The 13,776-nt window shown below is 35.1% G+C and overlaps 1 protein-coding gene across 5 annotated transcripts in view; it reads right to left on the bottom strand.

The window, feature by feature from the left end:
* The window catches only part of RFX3 (regulatory factor X3), a 115,559-nt gene that overhangs the window by 37,705 nt on the left and 64,078 nt on the right, over nt 1-13,776 (bottom strand). For all 5 annotated transcript variants that reach the window (XM_072921772.1, XM_002195823.6, XM_072921774.1 and 2 more), the window contains one exon: nt 8,740-8,998. In XM_072921772.1, coding sequence (XP_072777873.1) covers nt 8,740-8,998 — 259 coding nt within the window. The remainder of the gene's footprint in view (nt 1-8,739; nt 8,999-13,776) is intronic.

Below are 13,776 nucleotides of genomic sequence, written 5' to 3' on the forward strand. Positions count from 1 at the left end.
CATCCTGAGTGCAGCAAACCCATCCTGAGTGCAGCAAACCCATCCTGAGTGCAGCAAACCCATCCTGGCTGCAGCAAACCTGTCCTGACCCATCCTGAGTGCAGCAAACCCATTCTGAGTGCAGCAACCTTGGCACTCTAAAGAGGTGACCACCCCTCTGTGTCCAGTGTTAGGGCAGGGCCTCCCCACGAGTGCTGGGTGCAGCTCTGGGCTCCACCATTCCAGAACCATGGGAAGGTCCTGGAAGGTGTCTGGAGAAGGGCAAGGCAGCTGGTGGAAGGACTGCACACCATGGTCTGTGAGGAGCTGCTGAGGGCTTTGGGCTTGTCTAGTTTGGAGTAAAGGAGGCTGAGGGGCAGCCTCCTTGCTCTCTACAGCTTCCTGAGGAGGGGAAGTGGAGAGGGAGGTGCTGATCTCTTCTCCCTGGGATCCAGTGACAGGATGTGTGGGAACGGTTCAAAGCTGGGCAGGGAGGTTCAGACTTGCCATTAGGAAGCATTTCTTTATAATAAAGAGAGAGCCTGATGATGCCCTGAGACTATCACTGTGTAAGGGGCATCTGGACAGAGCCCTTAAGAGCCTGCTTTACCTTTGGGTCAGTCCTGAAGTGAAGCATTGGGCTAAATTATTCTTGTAGGTCTCCTACAGCTGAAATATTTTATTTTATTCTACTCTTGTTATTCCAAGGGTTTGGGTTTTCAGGAGGCTCTATGTGATGCCCGTGTACAGGAAATTGAAGCCACCTGGGTAAAAAGTTCCTTAAGTGAAGGATCTGTTCCTTAAGTGAAGGATGTGTTCCTTCAAGTTTTAAGATTCCAAGTTCTGGCTAGGGACTTTTATTTAGGCTGTAGAAAAACTGAGCATTACATCTCTACTCAAATAGCACTTAAGCACAAACAAAGAATAACTACACAGGTAATACAGTGTGTATTACTATGATATTTTTTGTAAAGATGAAAGTAATTTTAACATTTAAAATTATATTCTGTGTAAATACAAAAGGAAGACTGATACCCTCCCCCTTTTAAGCTGTGAGAGATTCCAGGCACAACTTCCTACATATTAATCTGATATGTTAAATAAAGAAGAATTTCACATATTTGAATATGTGATCAGTCATACATTCCCCCTTTTATTGTCTTAATAAGACTAAAAACATTTATTTAAAAGTTCTGATAACTGAAATATATGACTCCCACTGAAATTCCAACTAAACCATGTTAAATGTTACACTATATGTAGGAACACTAATCAGTTTGTACAGTTACAAACATAGGCAGTCACTAAATTAATATCATTATAGATGAGAAAACAATGATTATGAATGTCTTCAATTTACTTTGTTAGCGAGCTGAAACACTGCCTTATACTCAGCAAAATCATTAAGGAATAAGGATATTCTTCTGGGGTTAAACACTTAAAAAGTTTGATCCCGGTATGTGCACCTATAATGTAATCCTTACATGACCTACTGATGTGGAAGTTATTGACTGTTTTTGCTAGGTTATGTCTCAGTATTCATTAACATGTTACTATATAAACAAATTACACATAATAGTCTAAGATGCATATAGCACAGACATAGCAAACACCTGTCCCAAACCCACTTTGCAAAAAACTCCCTTCCTCTTAGGAAGAAGAAAGAAATAGTGGTTTTCTATATGATTCAACTAACAATTTCCATGATCAAGTAACAAATTAACAATTAATACAAAATGTTTATCATAAGTTGCTCTAAGGAGTTCAAAAAAGAAAACAATGTTGGTTTGGGTTTTTTTTTTTTTCTTTATCTGTTTGCATTTGCAAATCACCCTCCACCAGCAGCAGGCCAGGCAGGTGGTACCTTAGTTTTCAATATATTGTTGCAGCATGTTGGAAAAAGATAGCTACTGTCTCTTTTTCCACAGGCACCACTCATTCACAATGCCTTTTATCCACTTCCAAAGGTTCACCCTTTCAGGCTTTAAAGGAAGTGAAATTCTAAAGCAGCTATCATCACAATGCTCCATTATGAAGGAATTACTAATTCATCATATGTATAAAGAAAGACTGATTTGGTGGTACAGCTAGCTAAGGCCTGGGTACTTGTGGCAATTGTGCCTATGTAAATAAGACAGAACTAATCTGAAAATACAGGATAAATGGACACAGGCCTTTTGAAAAAGTGACAATTTCAGTCTTTTAGAATGCCACAAACATACATGGTTCATGTTGGCTTTCAATACTATTTCAGGACAGAGTATTCATGTATGTCATATTGTTTCCTAAAACCTGTGCCAGAGGTTTGTTTGCAAGCCTGTCTGTGTTAGACACTTCATTTTCATGCTTGCTCACAAGAAACAAGCTTGAAAATGAAATTATATTGACCACATGAGGAGAACTCCAATCTAGCCCGTACAGCTGGGAGACTTAAAAGATCTGCATTCCTGTCAATAGAAAAAGCTGTAGCAACTCCTGCAAATAGGTTCTGTGAAATTTTGCTCAAAATATTGAAACAAAACTATGAAGACAGACAGAAAGATACCTCTTTAAGTCTGTAGAATGAAAGAAATGTAAATATGCAGAAAAAAAAGAGAAAAATATGCAAAATTAGTGCAGTATTTTACATAAAGTTGACCTTAAAAGAATGCTTATAAGCCTTAAAAACTTAGAAAAAGAAGGGCTTTTTTTATTCCGAAAAACTCCCCTGATTAAATTGTAATATTAAATGGAATTTTAATATACAAAACAGACACGGGTTAAAACACCTGCGGCAAATGCACACTACCAGTAGTCTACAGGTACATAAGACATGCATCCTGACTAATGAATACATCGTGTACTCTAGTGATTATAAAATAACATACAGAGTCGTTCGGGAGAAAAAGCACACCTTGCAGTCACAGACTGGAAAAACAAAAGATTACTTGAGTTAAATCCAATTACCTTTTCCTTCCCAAATTTTCAAATGTAATGTTACTGCCCAAGTGCCAAGGGACCTTGACACAATTCAGGTGGGCTGATAAAAATCTTATGAAATTCAATAATGTGAAGTGCGAGGTCCTACACTTGGGTCATGGCAATGCCAGGCTACAGGCTGGGCGAAGAAGTGTGAGAGCAGCCCTGCAGAGAAAGATTTGGGGGTGATGGTTGAGGAAAACCTCAACAACAGCTGGTAATGTGCATTCACAGTCCAGAAGGCCAAATGTGTCCTGGGCTGCATCCAAAGCAGCAGGGCCCCTGAGACCCCACCTGCAGTGCTGCATCAGCTCTGGGGTCCCAGCACAGGAGGAACATGGACCTGTTGGAGCAAGTCCATAGAAGGGTTGATAAGAGGACTGGAGCATTTTCTTAGGAGGACAGACTGAGGAAGTTGGGTCTGTAGCAAAGGTGGAGAGGGACCCTAAATCAGGAACTGCAGTGATAGAACAAGGAGTAATGGGTACAAACCTGAAGGGGAGAAACAAAGGTTGGATATTAGGAAGAAATTCTTTACTGTGAATGTGGTGAGACACTGGAACAGACTGCCCAAAGAAGCCGTGGCTGCCTCACCCCTGGGGGTGTTCAAGGCCAGGCTGGATAAGGTCTTGAGAAACTTCATCTAGAGGGAAGTGTCCCTGTCCATGGCAGAGGACATTGGACTAGATGATCTTTAATGTCCCTTCCAACCCTTAACAATCTATGATTCTATGTTTATCTTCTTTGCTAGAAGTTGTCCAGCATAGGGTCAAACTGACTAATTTACCATCTTTTCCCCAGATCATCCAGTTACTTGTATACCTAGTATCTCTTATATATATCTTTAAACATATTCTAAACCTTTTTCTCAGTGGTTATTTTCTCCACATTTGGAAAACAAACAAAAAAAATGCCATGTAAAAATCTATTGTCAAGTCTGTCATAAAGACTTTTAAAACATATACATTCCACCTAACACTAAAAAACACATGCAAATACATCAGAGTTATTCACACCAGAGAACCAAAATAAAAAAACTAAAAAGAAAATTCAACTCAGATTAGTATTATATTTAAATTTGAAAACATTTATGGCATGACAGCCTTAGAGAGGGTGGCCATATTGGGACAAATGTGTACTTAATCAAAAAAAAAAGCAGATCTGTAGTCCTTTACAAAGGTGATGCATCTATGCCATTGATAACCAGACTGTTTTGAGAACATCACAATGGCAAGTCTCCTGGCATCCCAATTCCAGTTTATTAAGCATTTTTAAACAAAAATAATTAACACAAATTCTTCCCATGGATTGAAAGATGCCTATTTTTGATATCTTATGATGAAAAAACTGTGTTTCTTACAATCTTTTAAAATCAGAAACTGGAATACTACATTGGAATAAACCAGGTTTCCAACAACTTGGTTTTTTGATTTAAAAATACCAAAAATAAACATTAAACTGCCAAAATTAGTTGTATAATTGCTGCAGGGAGAAAACACACTAAAAGCCAATAAGCCAGCCTGTATCAGAGGAGAAGCAAGGAGCATAGACAGATGAAGCCAGAATCTAGTCAGGGTAGGTGTGGCTGACCTTAGTAGCAACCATTCTCCCTTTCCCCCCACATTCCTTGTCTTGCAAAGATCGCACAGGCGCAATGCAAGACTTTACAGTGTAGCAGCAAGGTACTCAAAGGGACAGAGAAATACATTATTTATTTTGGTGACATTGCTGCACTGAAATCTCCGGAAGAGAGGGAGAGAAGCCATGATGCTCCATAGCTTGAAGCAAAAGTCAAAGCACGAGATTTATCAAGGCACAAGATCCACCTGATACCTTTTTTTCACAGAAGTCATTATACTCAGTTGCAGAAATGATAAGTAAATATCTAGCTTGTATATGATGTCAGACAAAATGATCAAATAATCCTTTTTGCATTAAAGTCTGTGCATCTTTGATTTGCTCAGAAATGTTTTATTTTATGCTAGAATGGATTTAGCTACATCAAATTACCAGAAAAGTTAAGAAATGGAGGAGGAAAAAGCTTCTGTACCGAGATGGAAATTAATAAATAAAATCTCACCTCAAACTTAAATCCAAACCTTATGTAAGGTTTGCTAGTTTCTCTTAAATAGTTATAATACTTCCACTAGACGGAGATGGTATTATGAGGATATGGTATTTACATTGGGCCTTCACACTTCTTGTTGTTTTCTCTCCAACAATTACAACATATTTTCAGCAGGTACCATCCCTCCTTTGAAGTTATTCCTTTGCATTCTGTATTTACTAGCAGAACTAATAGTTTGTGGTGATACATTATATACATACTAATTTTGATTTTATTTTCATGCAGATTTAGATTTGCACTGGAATAGGATGAATTTCTGTAACAGCATGAGTGGAGACCTCCTATGGTTGGTGATGACGGCTGAATGACAACTGTAAATTGAGGACCAGTCATAAAGCTTGTTAGAAAACAAAACTAATAGATGGGAGGCTCTCACTGACTGATAAGCACAACAACACATACATTACTAGAAACTGTAAGAATTTTTTAACCTTGTGGTATTATGAAATATGGTTGATTAGATTACCTTTTTTCATCACAAGAAAAATCCTTAGGTGTTTACATATGGGGAAAAAATGAAAGGTGATTTATATTTCATTATTAACATGGCAATCAATCTAATTTTTTTGAGAGTCCCTAAATGTTCCTTATTTAATGAGAGCTGCCAGTAAACCAAATGGATGACTCTTCCATTCAGGTTTCAACATGCAAACTCATTTTAGATAGACATCCAGCTAGGCTAAATCAGTTCTTCTTCAATGCAGTCACATACGTTCTTAACCAATCCACAAACATACTCATATGAAAATGATAATTTTGGAAATCTGCTTATCTACTGAGCATCCTACATAGAAGTTCTTATAATCTGAATGCTTTTCTGGTTTTGTGAAAAAAACCTTTTTAGCATGTAGGGAAAGTAGTGTAATAGGTCAGCAAGGGTTATAATGGAAGAAGCAATGAAATCAATGGAAAAGAAAAAAGTAAAGAAAAAGCTAACAAATGTTATTCATGCATACCAACATAAACCTTTACTGTATATATGTTGGAATAGTTTTGAGAGCATAAATCTTGATAGTTTTGCTAAAAAAACAGTGCTACTGCATGCTGTAGCTTCATAAGGACAGCTTTCTTGTATTAATGTTTGCCAGAAAATTAATACAAATTAAATATTACAATAAAAATATTAGCTCTTTATTAAAGTTCTGAAGCAGAACTCAGAATTACATTAAATAATAAAGAAAAAAGTGAAAATAAAATTAAGTTTAAAATACTATCTTTTATTGAATTCTGCATAATACAAATAGCTTACCTGCTTAGGAGTAAATTAGATTTTTTAATTCATTTATCTAAAAGACAGTTAATTAAATTTACCTATTTTTTATATTTGACTTTTAACCTGAGCTCTTGTTTCTTTCTTTCTTTTAACTTAAGCTAGATGTATAAGAAAGAGTTAACATCATTCATATAATTATTTGCTTATTACATAATGTAATGATTTGATCAGTGAGGGTGATAAATGACAAAACAAGTGAAGTTATCAGCTGAAAAGAGTAAACAGAACTAGTACCTCTATGGCAAAATAAAGAGAACTTGTGATGATCACATATATTGATAAATAAATTCTTAATAATTTCTATATCCCTTTTCTCTATATGAAAATTCTCAAAACTAATTCAAAACTGGAAAAAAATTTCTGCATATTATTCCAGCAAAACAGTCTGGATACAGGTTATTTTGATCACTCCAATATATCCTCTATACAAGAATGGAAATAGTTATGATGGTAAAGATCACATGAGGCTCACAAGTGAAACAAGCTCTATCTATCAAACCTGCAATTCAATGAAAGTATTACATTGCTCTATTTAATTCAGTTTAGTTATGCCACCTAGTAAAATTAAAACAGACGTGGTGCTTTTGAGTGAGCTTAAACTGAACCTTTCATGTTTCAGTTAATTCTTGTATGTTTCAGCTGAAACACACTTAGCCTAAAATTATTTTCTAAAACCATGTTATGGCCACTTCTTTAGCAACAAATGTACTTCTGATGTACTCTAATGTATCCTTCTTATACAACTATATTAAGCAGAAGAAATAACAGCCTAAGAAACAGAGAAAATTATTTTAGTGCCAAAATGCAATTTAATAATTGTTGTTTAACTAGCAGTATTTTTTCCTATTCTTAACAGTGAGTTGAGGCAGCAGTATAGAATTTATTTTGAGCAACTAAAACAGGCTATTTTACTGACACATAGAGAAAGAGAAAAATGCTGCTAAAGCCATGAACTTTAGCTTTCATTCAGTGTTGGCAAATTCTACTTTTAATTTTCAAAAAAAAACCAAAAACAAAACTGGTTTTTAATTTGCAAAACTAAAGGTGTGGAGTTCTGACATTCAAATAGTTCTAGGATTTTCAGCTTCAAAGTAACTCTACTACTCTTCATTTGTGTTTACATTTAAGCCTCAACTGTTTTCACAGACAGTTAAGCATCTGAAATCTGAAAGAGCAATGACCCCTTTTTCAGAAACTCTGTTCTTCTATTAAGTCATGCAAAATACAGGCAAATGCTAATATACACTCTTTCTTACAACTCAAGTATAAAATTCTCTGTTGCTATGAAATCTCGCACTATATTCAGGTGGGATAGTTATACTATTCATGAATTATGACTTCAGAATTTTTGTTTTCAGGAAATAATACTGCATTTTTGGATAAATACTGGGGTTTTTTTTGATAAAGTAATAATTTCTTGCATGACACCAAAAATTGTATTTATCCATACCAATCACCTTAAGATTCAAATTAGAGAGAATTTTCATATAATCTACATTAATTTCTAAAAATTAAGTCCCCTAACTCAACTGCCTTTTTGAATACTAATGAATCTGTATTATCACTGATGCTTTATATCCTTTTTATATTTTTAAACTGCTGCTACCCTATGTTTCACAATTCTCTTCCTCATTACTTCCAAATCTCTATGTGCAGAAAAGAATACTCAGAAGCATGAGGTAAAAGTACTCCTTAGGGCAGCAATGGTAAGAGTAGTATAAATCATTTTTCTAACTGAAATATAGGCTGATTAAGTAAGATTTTAGGCAAAGTTCTCCATGCCCATGTTTTTTTGAGAGTCCACATGTATCCACAATATTCTATACCATTGTTGTAACAGAATGCATCCTCCCATTGCACTGTCAGACATTTCCACAAGAGCTTTTAATCTGAACACAATTTAGAGACATACTACAGATAAGTAAGAATGAAGTGTTAAAATATATTACCTCAGTATTCTGAAAATTCGGAAATTTTTTGAAATAAGCTACCAAAACTATACTAATATCAGGCAAAAAACTTGTTAAATGCAGGGAAGTTACAGATACTGACCTATAACTTACATTATTTAACATTTACATCTAACAGTTACACTCAACAACACTGTATTTTTCTTATGTTTTCAGAAAAATTACAAAATGTTTAAATTTAACATATGAAATGTAATTATTCACAAGCTGTCAAGGGAAAGGTATGCCTTCATGATTAAGTTTTCACAGTATTCTTACTCTTGTATCTTATACATATGTAGTGCCTTTTTTACAAAAAGTACTGTGTAGTCCTCATTCTGACAACATAATATCGCAATGCATTCTGTCACAGAAACTGTGTCAGGCTGCAAGAACCTCTGAGTGACTACGAGACTCCTTTCAAAGGTTTTGCATCAGTCTGAAATACTTACTGTCGCTGGGGAGGCCCGCGTTGTGTGAGTCACTGTATGACCAGAATTTTCCATTGAATTGCCAATCAGATAGGTCCCTCCTGAGCTGCTAATGAGTTGTCCTCCTGTTACGCCCATCTGAATCCCTCCAGTGCCCACCATGCTATGAGACGAGACCACTGTTGTCACCTGTGCAGAACTTCCTTGAGTATCAAAATAATTTCCCCCAGTGTTTTGACTGTACATCTGGGTTTCTGTGTAAGGATAAGTTGTTGATCGGCTTCAAGAAAAGAAAATAAAAGAAAAGGAAAATACATTATTTGTATTTAATTTAGCTGAGTGTAATGTTATAACACTAGAAATTGATTTACAAAAATTAAAGTCAAATCAAACAATCCTTGTGTCCTCAGAGAATAACAGCTAATCAAATCAAAGATTTAAGTAATAAACTCAGTATCAATGGTAAGCCAAGTATCCACCGAACATTATAGAAAAACTGTCAGTCTTACAGAAAGAGTAAGAGAGAATGGAACAACAACAATTGAAGGCAGGCACATAGAGCTAATCTAATTATTAATATATTGCAAAGTAATCTACAAAGTCCTGCCTGCATCAACGTTTTTTTAAAATTAAAAATATACAATAGAAATTCAAGTCAGATGCTATATATTTTGCATAATGTGTAGTTTGCAAAGTTACAAACAATTCATACAAGTATCAGCTAACAGAGACCAATGTTCAAGAATCCTCTGCTGTCAATTGTTTTTAAATTCACTGAAGCTCTTGACTGAAGCTTGAAAATCTGAGTCTGCTGGTATTTTGGGAAATGCAGTTATTTTTACAGGGCAAATTCAAAATTAGACATGAATTCATGTAATGATAAAAAATGGCATTTAAGAAATAAAACAAATAGAACTATAACTTGTAAAACCATCACAAATATTAGAGAAGTTAAAGGAATGCAACAGTAACATTTTAAAAATAATTATCAAGTATGAAACATTTACATGTCATTAAACATTTCACCCTGATAAACTATTCAGCTACTGAAATCTTCTATCATGTTCTTATTTACTTTGAATCATTACTCTTCATGTGTTATAAGCTACTTACAGTTTTTGAATCTGTATTTGTTCCTGCTAACTAAATTTGATATTTAACTCTAAGTATTTCAAAATTATAAAGTAAATATAATTAATTATTTCAAAGACTGGATCTTTGTATGTTGACAAGCATGATAAGAAGTAAAGATCAGTCAGCTTACCCAACCATTTATTTTCTTATTTAAGCATAAAAATCTGTAACATTTCTTGTAATCTACAGGCAATATCAATTTATACAGCGGGTAACTAAACAAGTTTATAAAAACCACAACAACCAACAACAAAACCCCAAACATTTTTGTACAGAAACACAAGAGGTGGATGCAACACTCATGTTTTATGCAATAAACTGATGATTAATACATATATGCAAGAACCTGAAGTCAGGCTTTTCTTCCCCTTTATCTATACAATATTTATTTATAAATTAATATAGAGAAAAGTCAAGGCAATTTACTGTTGTTGTTTTTTAATTATGAAAACTTATATAAGATTACTTAATTAGTAAACAACAGACCCAGAAATTATAATTGCTTCTTTACCTTTAGAAAAGCATTACTTCTAAATATTTGAGGAACATAATAGCACGTCACCAACAACCAAAGTCAGAACTTTTGCTCTAATAACTATGGCTACAACAGTGTCTCCCTTAGTCTGCCAAGACTGCCAGAATCTCCAAACTTAAGTTTCAAAATCTGAAATATTTCACAAGCTTCATACTACCTTACTCCCTCTTACCTCTCTTTAAGTTACTTAAACACTTTCCATTTTATTTTGAGTATTTCAAAAGCCTCAAGATCAGCTGCAAAAAACCTAGAAGCTAATCCAAAAGAAATGCATTGCAGTCTGCTGAAAACAAAGCAAAATAGTTCTTTTAGGGACTAATGCTCAAACAAACATTTAATCTATTAAGCTTTTTTTTTTGAAATTAAAGTCAGTTGATTTTTGCATTGCAATAACGTATGTATATATTGAGGTACTGTGCAGGTCCTGGTTAATCTGTTCTCTCAAGCCAAGGTATCCTGGTGATCTCTTGTGATACCTTAGGGATATTGTTTATCTTAGAACCTCAGGAAAGATCTACTGAGTTGTTAAGGTGCAAAAACATATCGCTAAATGCTGCCTCTTCATCCCTAAATCACCTCCCCACGTGCCACATCTAGATGATCGTGAACATTTCCAGGGATGGTGGCTCCATCACATCCCCACATTGCCTGTTCCACTTCTTGATCATCTTTTGTGAAGAAAGCGAAGAAATTTTTTCTTAATGTCTAACCAAAGTATCCCTTGGTGCACCTTGAGGTCATTCATCTTGTGATGAGCACAGAACCACTAACAACTGGATGTTGCCTCTGTCTTTACATCTGTGAACAGTGCTATGCAGCAGAGGACAAATGTAGGGAAATGGTGTGATGTAGGCTCAGGGGAAACAGTTCATGGAAATTATCACCAAGTGACTTACACTGTAATTTCTCTCACAAGAGGAAAGAAAAATCTTGGTATCAGCTCTCAGTAAGGAAAGTAATGAAAGGATAAGATCATTGCTGACAGCAAAAATAATGTCTAGAGGAAATACATTGTACAAAAAATGCAAGGAGAACAACTCTCACTTGCAAAAGTAGAATTGAATATTGGAAGCAATGCAAATCCTAGAGAATGCTTCAAATTTTGAAGACACTTTAGTCATAGATTTGCTGTGGAATAGAAGATGAAATATTTGTTTGCTTTTACCTTGTTAAGGTATATCTGTGTATCATATGTATCATCTGTAGACCTCTGTATCACACATGAACTCTAAATAAGGACTGAATGTAACAGAGCACCTATTTCTGCTTATAATAGCACTCTGTATCAGTGCATCAATGGGACACATCAATAGGTTTGACTCAAAAATAAACACATTCCTCCAACAACCAACCAGCTTTGCTAGAACACTCCATCATTGGAGATGATTCAGCAAACCTTTCACAACAGAGTTTGACTGTGTCCTTAAAAGTGAGATGAAATTATTATTATTATTACATGCAATAATAATTGCAACTTAGCAAAGAGACATTTAATTTAACCAAAATTATTCAATCTGGAAATTAAAAATGCAGCTGGATAAGATGATGTTTTAGAAAGCAGTTTTGAGAAATTATGTTTTCAGAAAGCAGACCTAAATGTTTTAAGGTACATGGTAACACAACCCTTTAAAACAAAGTTGCAGCAAAGAGGAAAATAAATTCAAATAAGGAAGAGATCTTGTATTTCTCCACAGCACGTATAGCACAAATATGTTATACTTTCTCAAATAGCCTGACACATATCATAGTCAGTTCCTTCACACTACAAAGGTTGTAAAAACATTCCTAGCTCTTCTCTCCTTGAACAGCTGCATACAAAATCACACAGGGAGTAACCTTAAAGTTTTCTTGCTCTTTAGGAGAACATACTGATGATTAACTTATGCTTGAGATAGCCAGAAGGCAACAAACCCGATAGTTCCTACTACTGAAATACTGTGAAGTTTGATGCTTACTAGAATGTGGCATTAGAAAGCTTACCAGTTACAAGTAAATTTAAAGTCTAAGTATTTAGGCTGCAGTATCCTAGTTTCCAGAAGGCTGTGCAAACCAGATTATGCTTACCCTGACAGCAGGCAACAAAAAGTCAGGCACTGTGTGAATTCAATTCAAATTAAGCAAGTCAAGAGCAGGTGCCTGATGTTAAGATCCCACACTAGAAATTAAGAATACCAGCAAGAGTTGGACTAGCATTGCAAGGTACAATAATTCGAGGCACTTCCTATTATGCCTCACTGCTTGCTTACATACATTTTATAATGATTTGCAAAATATAATATTAGAAATAAAAGAGACGGATTTATGGTATAAAGTTGTTTAAAACATAATTTTTTTGCACAAGAAAACAGAAAAGAATTAATTTCTACATGCAGTAAGCCCCAGCACTAGCATGCAAATCAATTGCAATGTCTTATCCTACATTACAGACTCTAATATAATGTTACTGAGCCCAACTTTTACAGACACTTCTGTCTCTTCAAAGATACTGACATTCTGAAAAATGGAGAAAAGTAAAAACAATGGCACAGAAAGAGTAAACTTTTTCTTGTCCTCCCTTAGTTTTCAGTGCACATGCGCACATTGGAAATAATTTATTCCCATCTGCACCTATGACCAGATTCACATAAATATCCAATCCACTGACTACTATATATATGTGTTAAATCTTAGAAAACCTCCATATCAAGAAATTCTTTCATGTCAGAACAATATCCTCAAACTTTGTTAAGTTTTTAGGATAATTCTGTGGTTCTTAAGTTAATAGAGAGCTTCACAGAAACTAAAGAGAAAAAAAATCCTTTGTCTAATACTGAGGGAAGGCCTTACCACAGCCAGATTCTGGAGGTGATGTATCCTAAGCAAAGAGAAGAAAAGGAAGTGCCATACACCCTGAGACTGTAACAACAAAACATGATACAGCTATTTAATTACAATGGAGAGGCATTTATTAGTCATAAAAAAGAACTGAGATCTTCAACACTCAGTCCAGGACCCTTTTCCACATGGAAACAAAGCAATAAAAGCACACACAATGCACAGCTACAGAAAACCCTGCAAGCCAGGGAATATAGCAAATGAAAACAAAGGTGCAATTCTATAAATTTTATTCTCAGGATCTGTAATTTAGAGAATTAAGGAAACATTAATTAGAAATTTCTAAAATTCTGATGAAGTACAGCAGACCTTTAGTCCAAGAAATATGGTATTGCTACTGTTAGGAACGTGTCAAAGGGTACATACTAAATCTGCAAGACCTCAGGAGTTGAGCTTATCAGGCTCTCTTTGTCTAGGCTTCTCTGTCTTAGTCTAGAGTTTTGTTCTAGCAGTGATTACTGAACAATTAGATAAATGTTACTTAATCTGTTTTCATTTTATCTTAGCTTTCTATG

The sequence above is a fragment of the Taeniopygia guttata genome, chromosome Z (assembly GCF_048771995.1).
Source record: "Taeniopygia guttata chromosome Z, bTaeGut7.mat, whole genome shotgun sequence".
In the NCBI taxonomy this organism is placed as follows: domain Eukaryota; kingdom Metazoa; phylum Chordata; class Aves; order Passeriformes; family Estrildidae; genus Taeniopygia; species Taeniopygia guttata.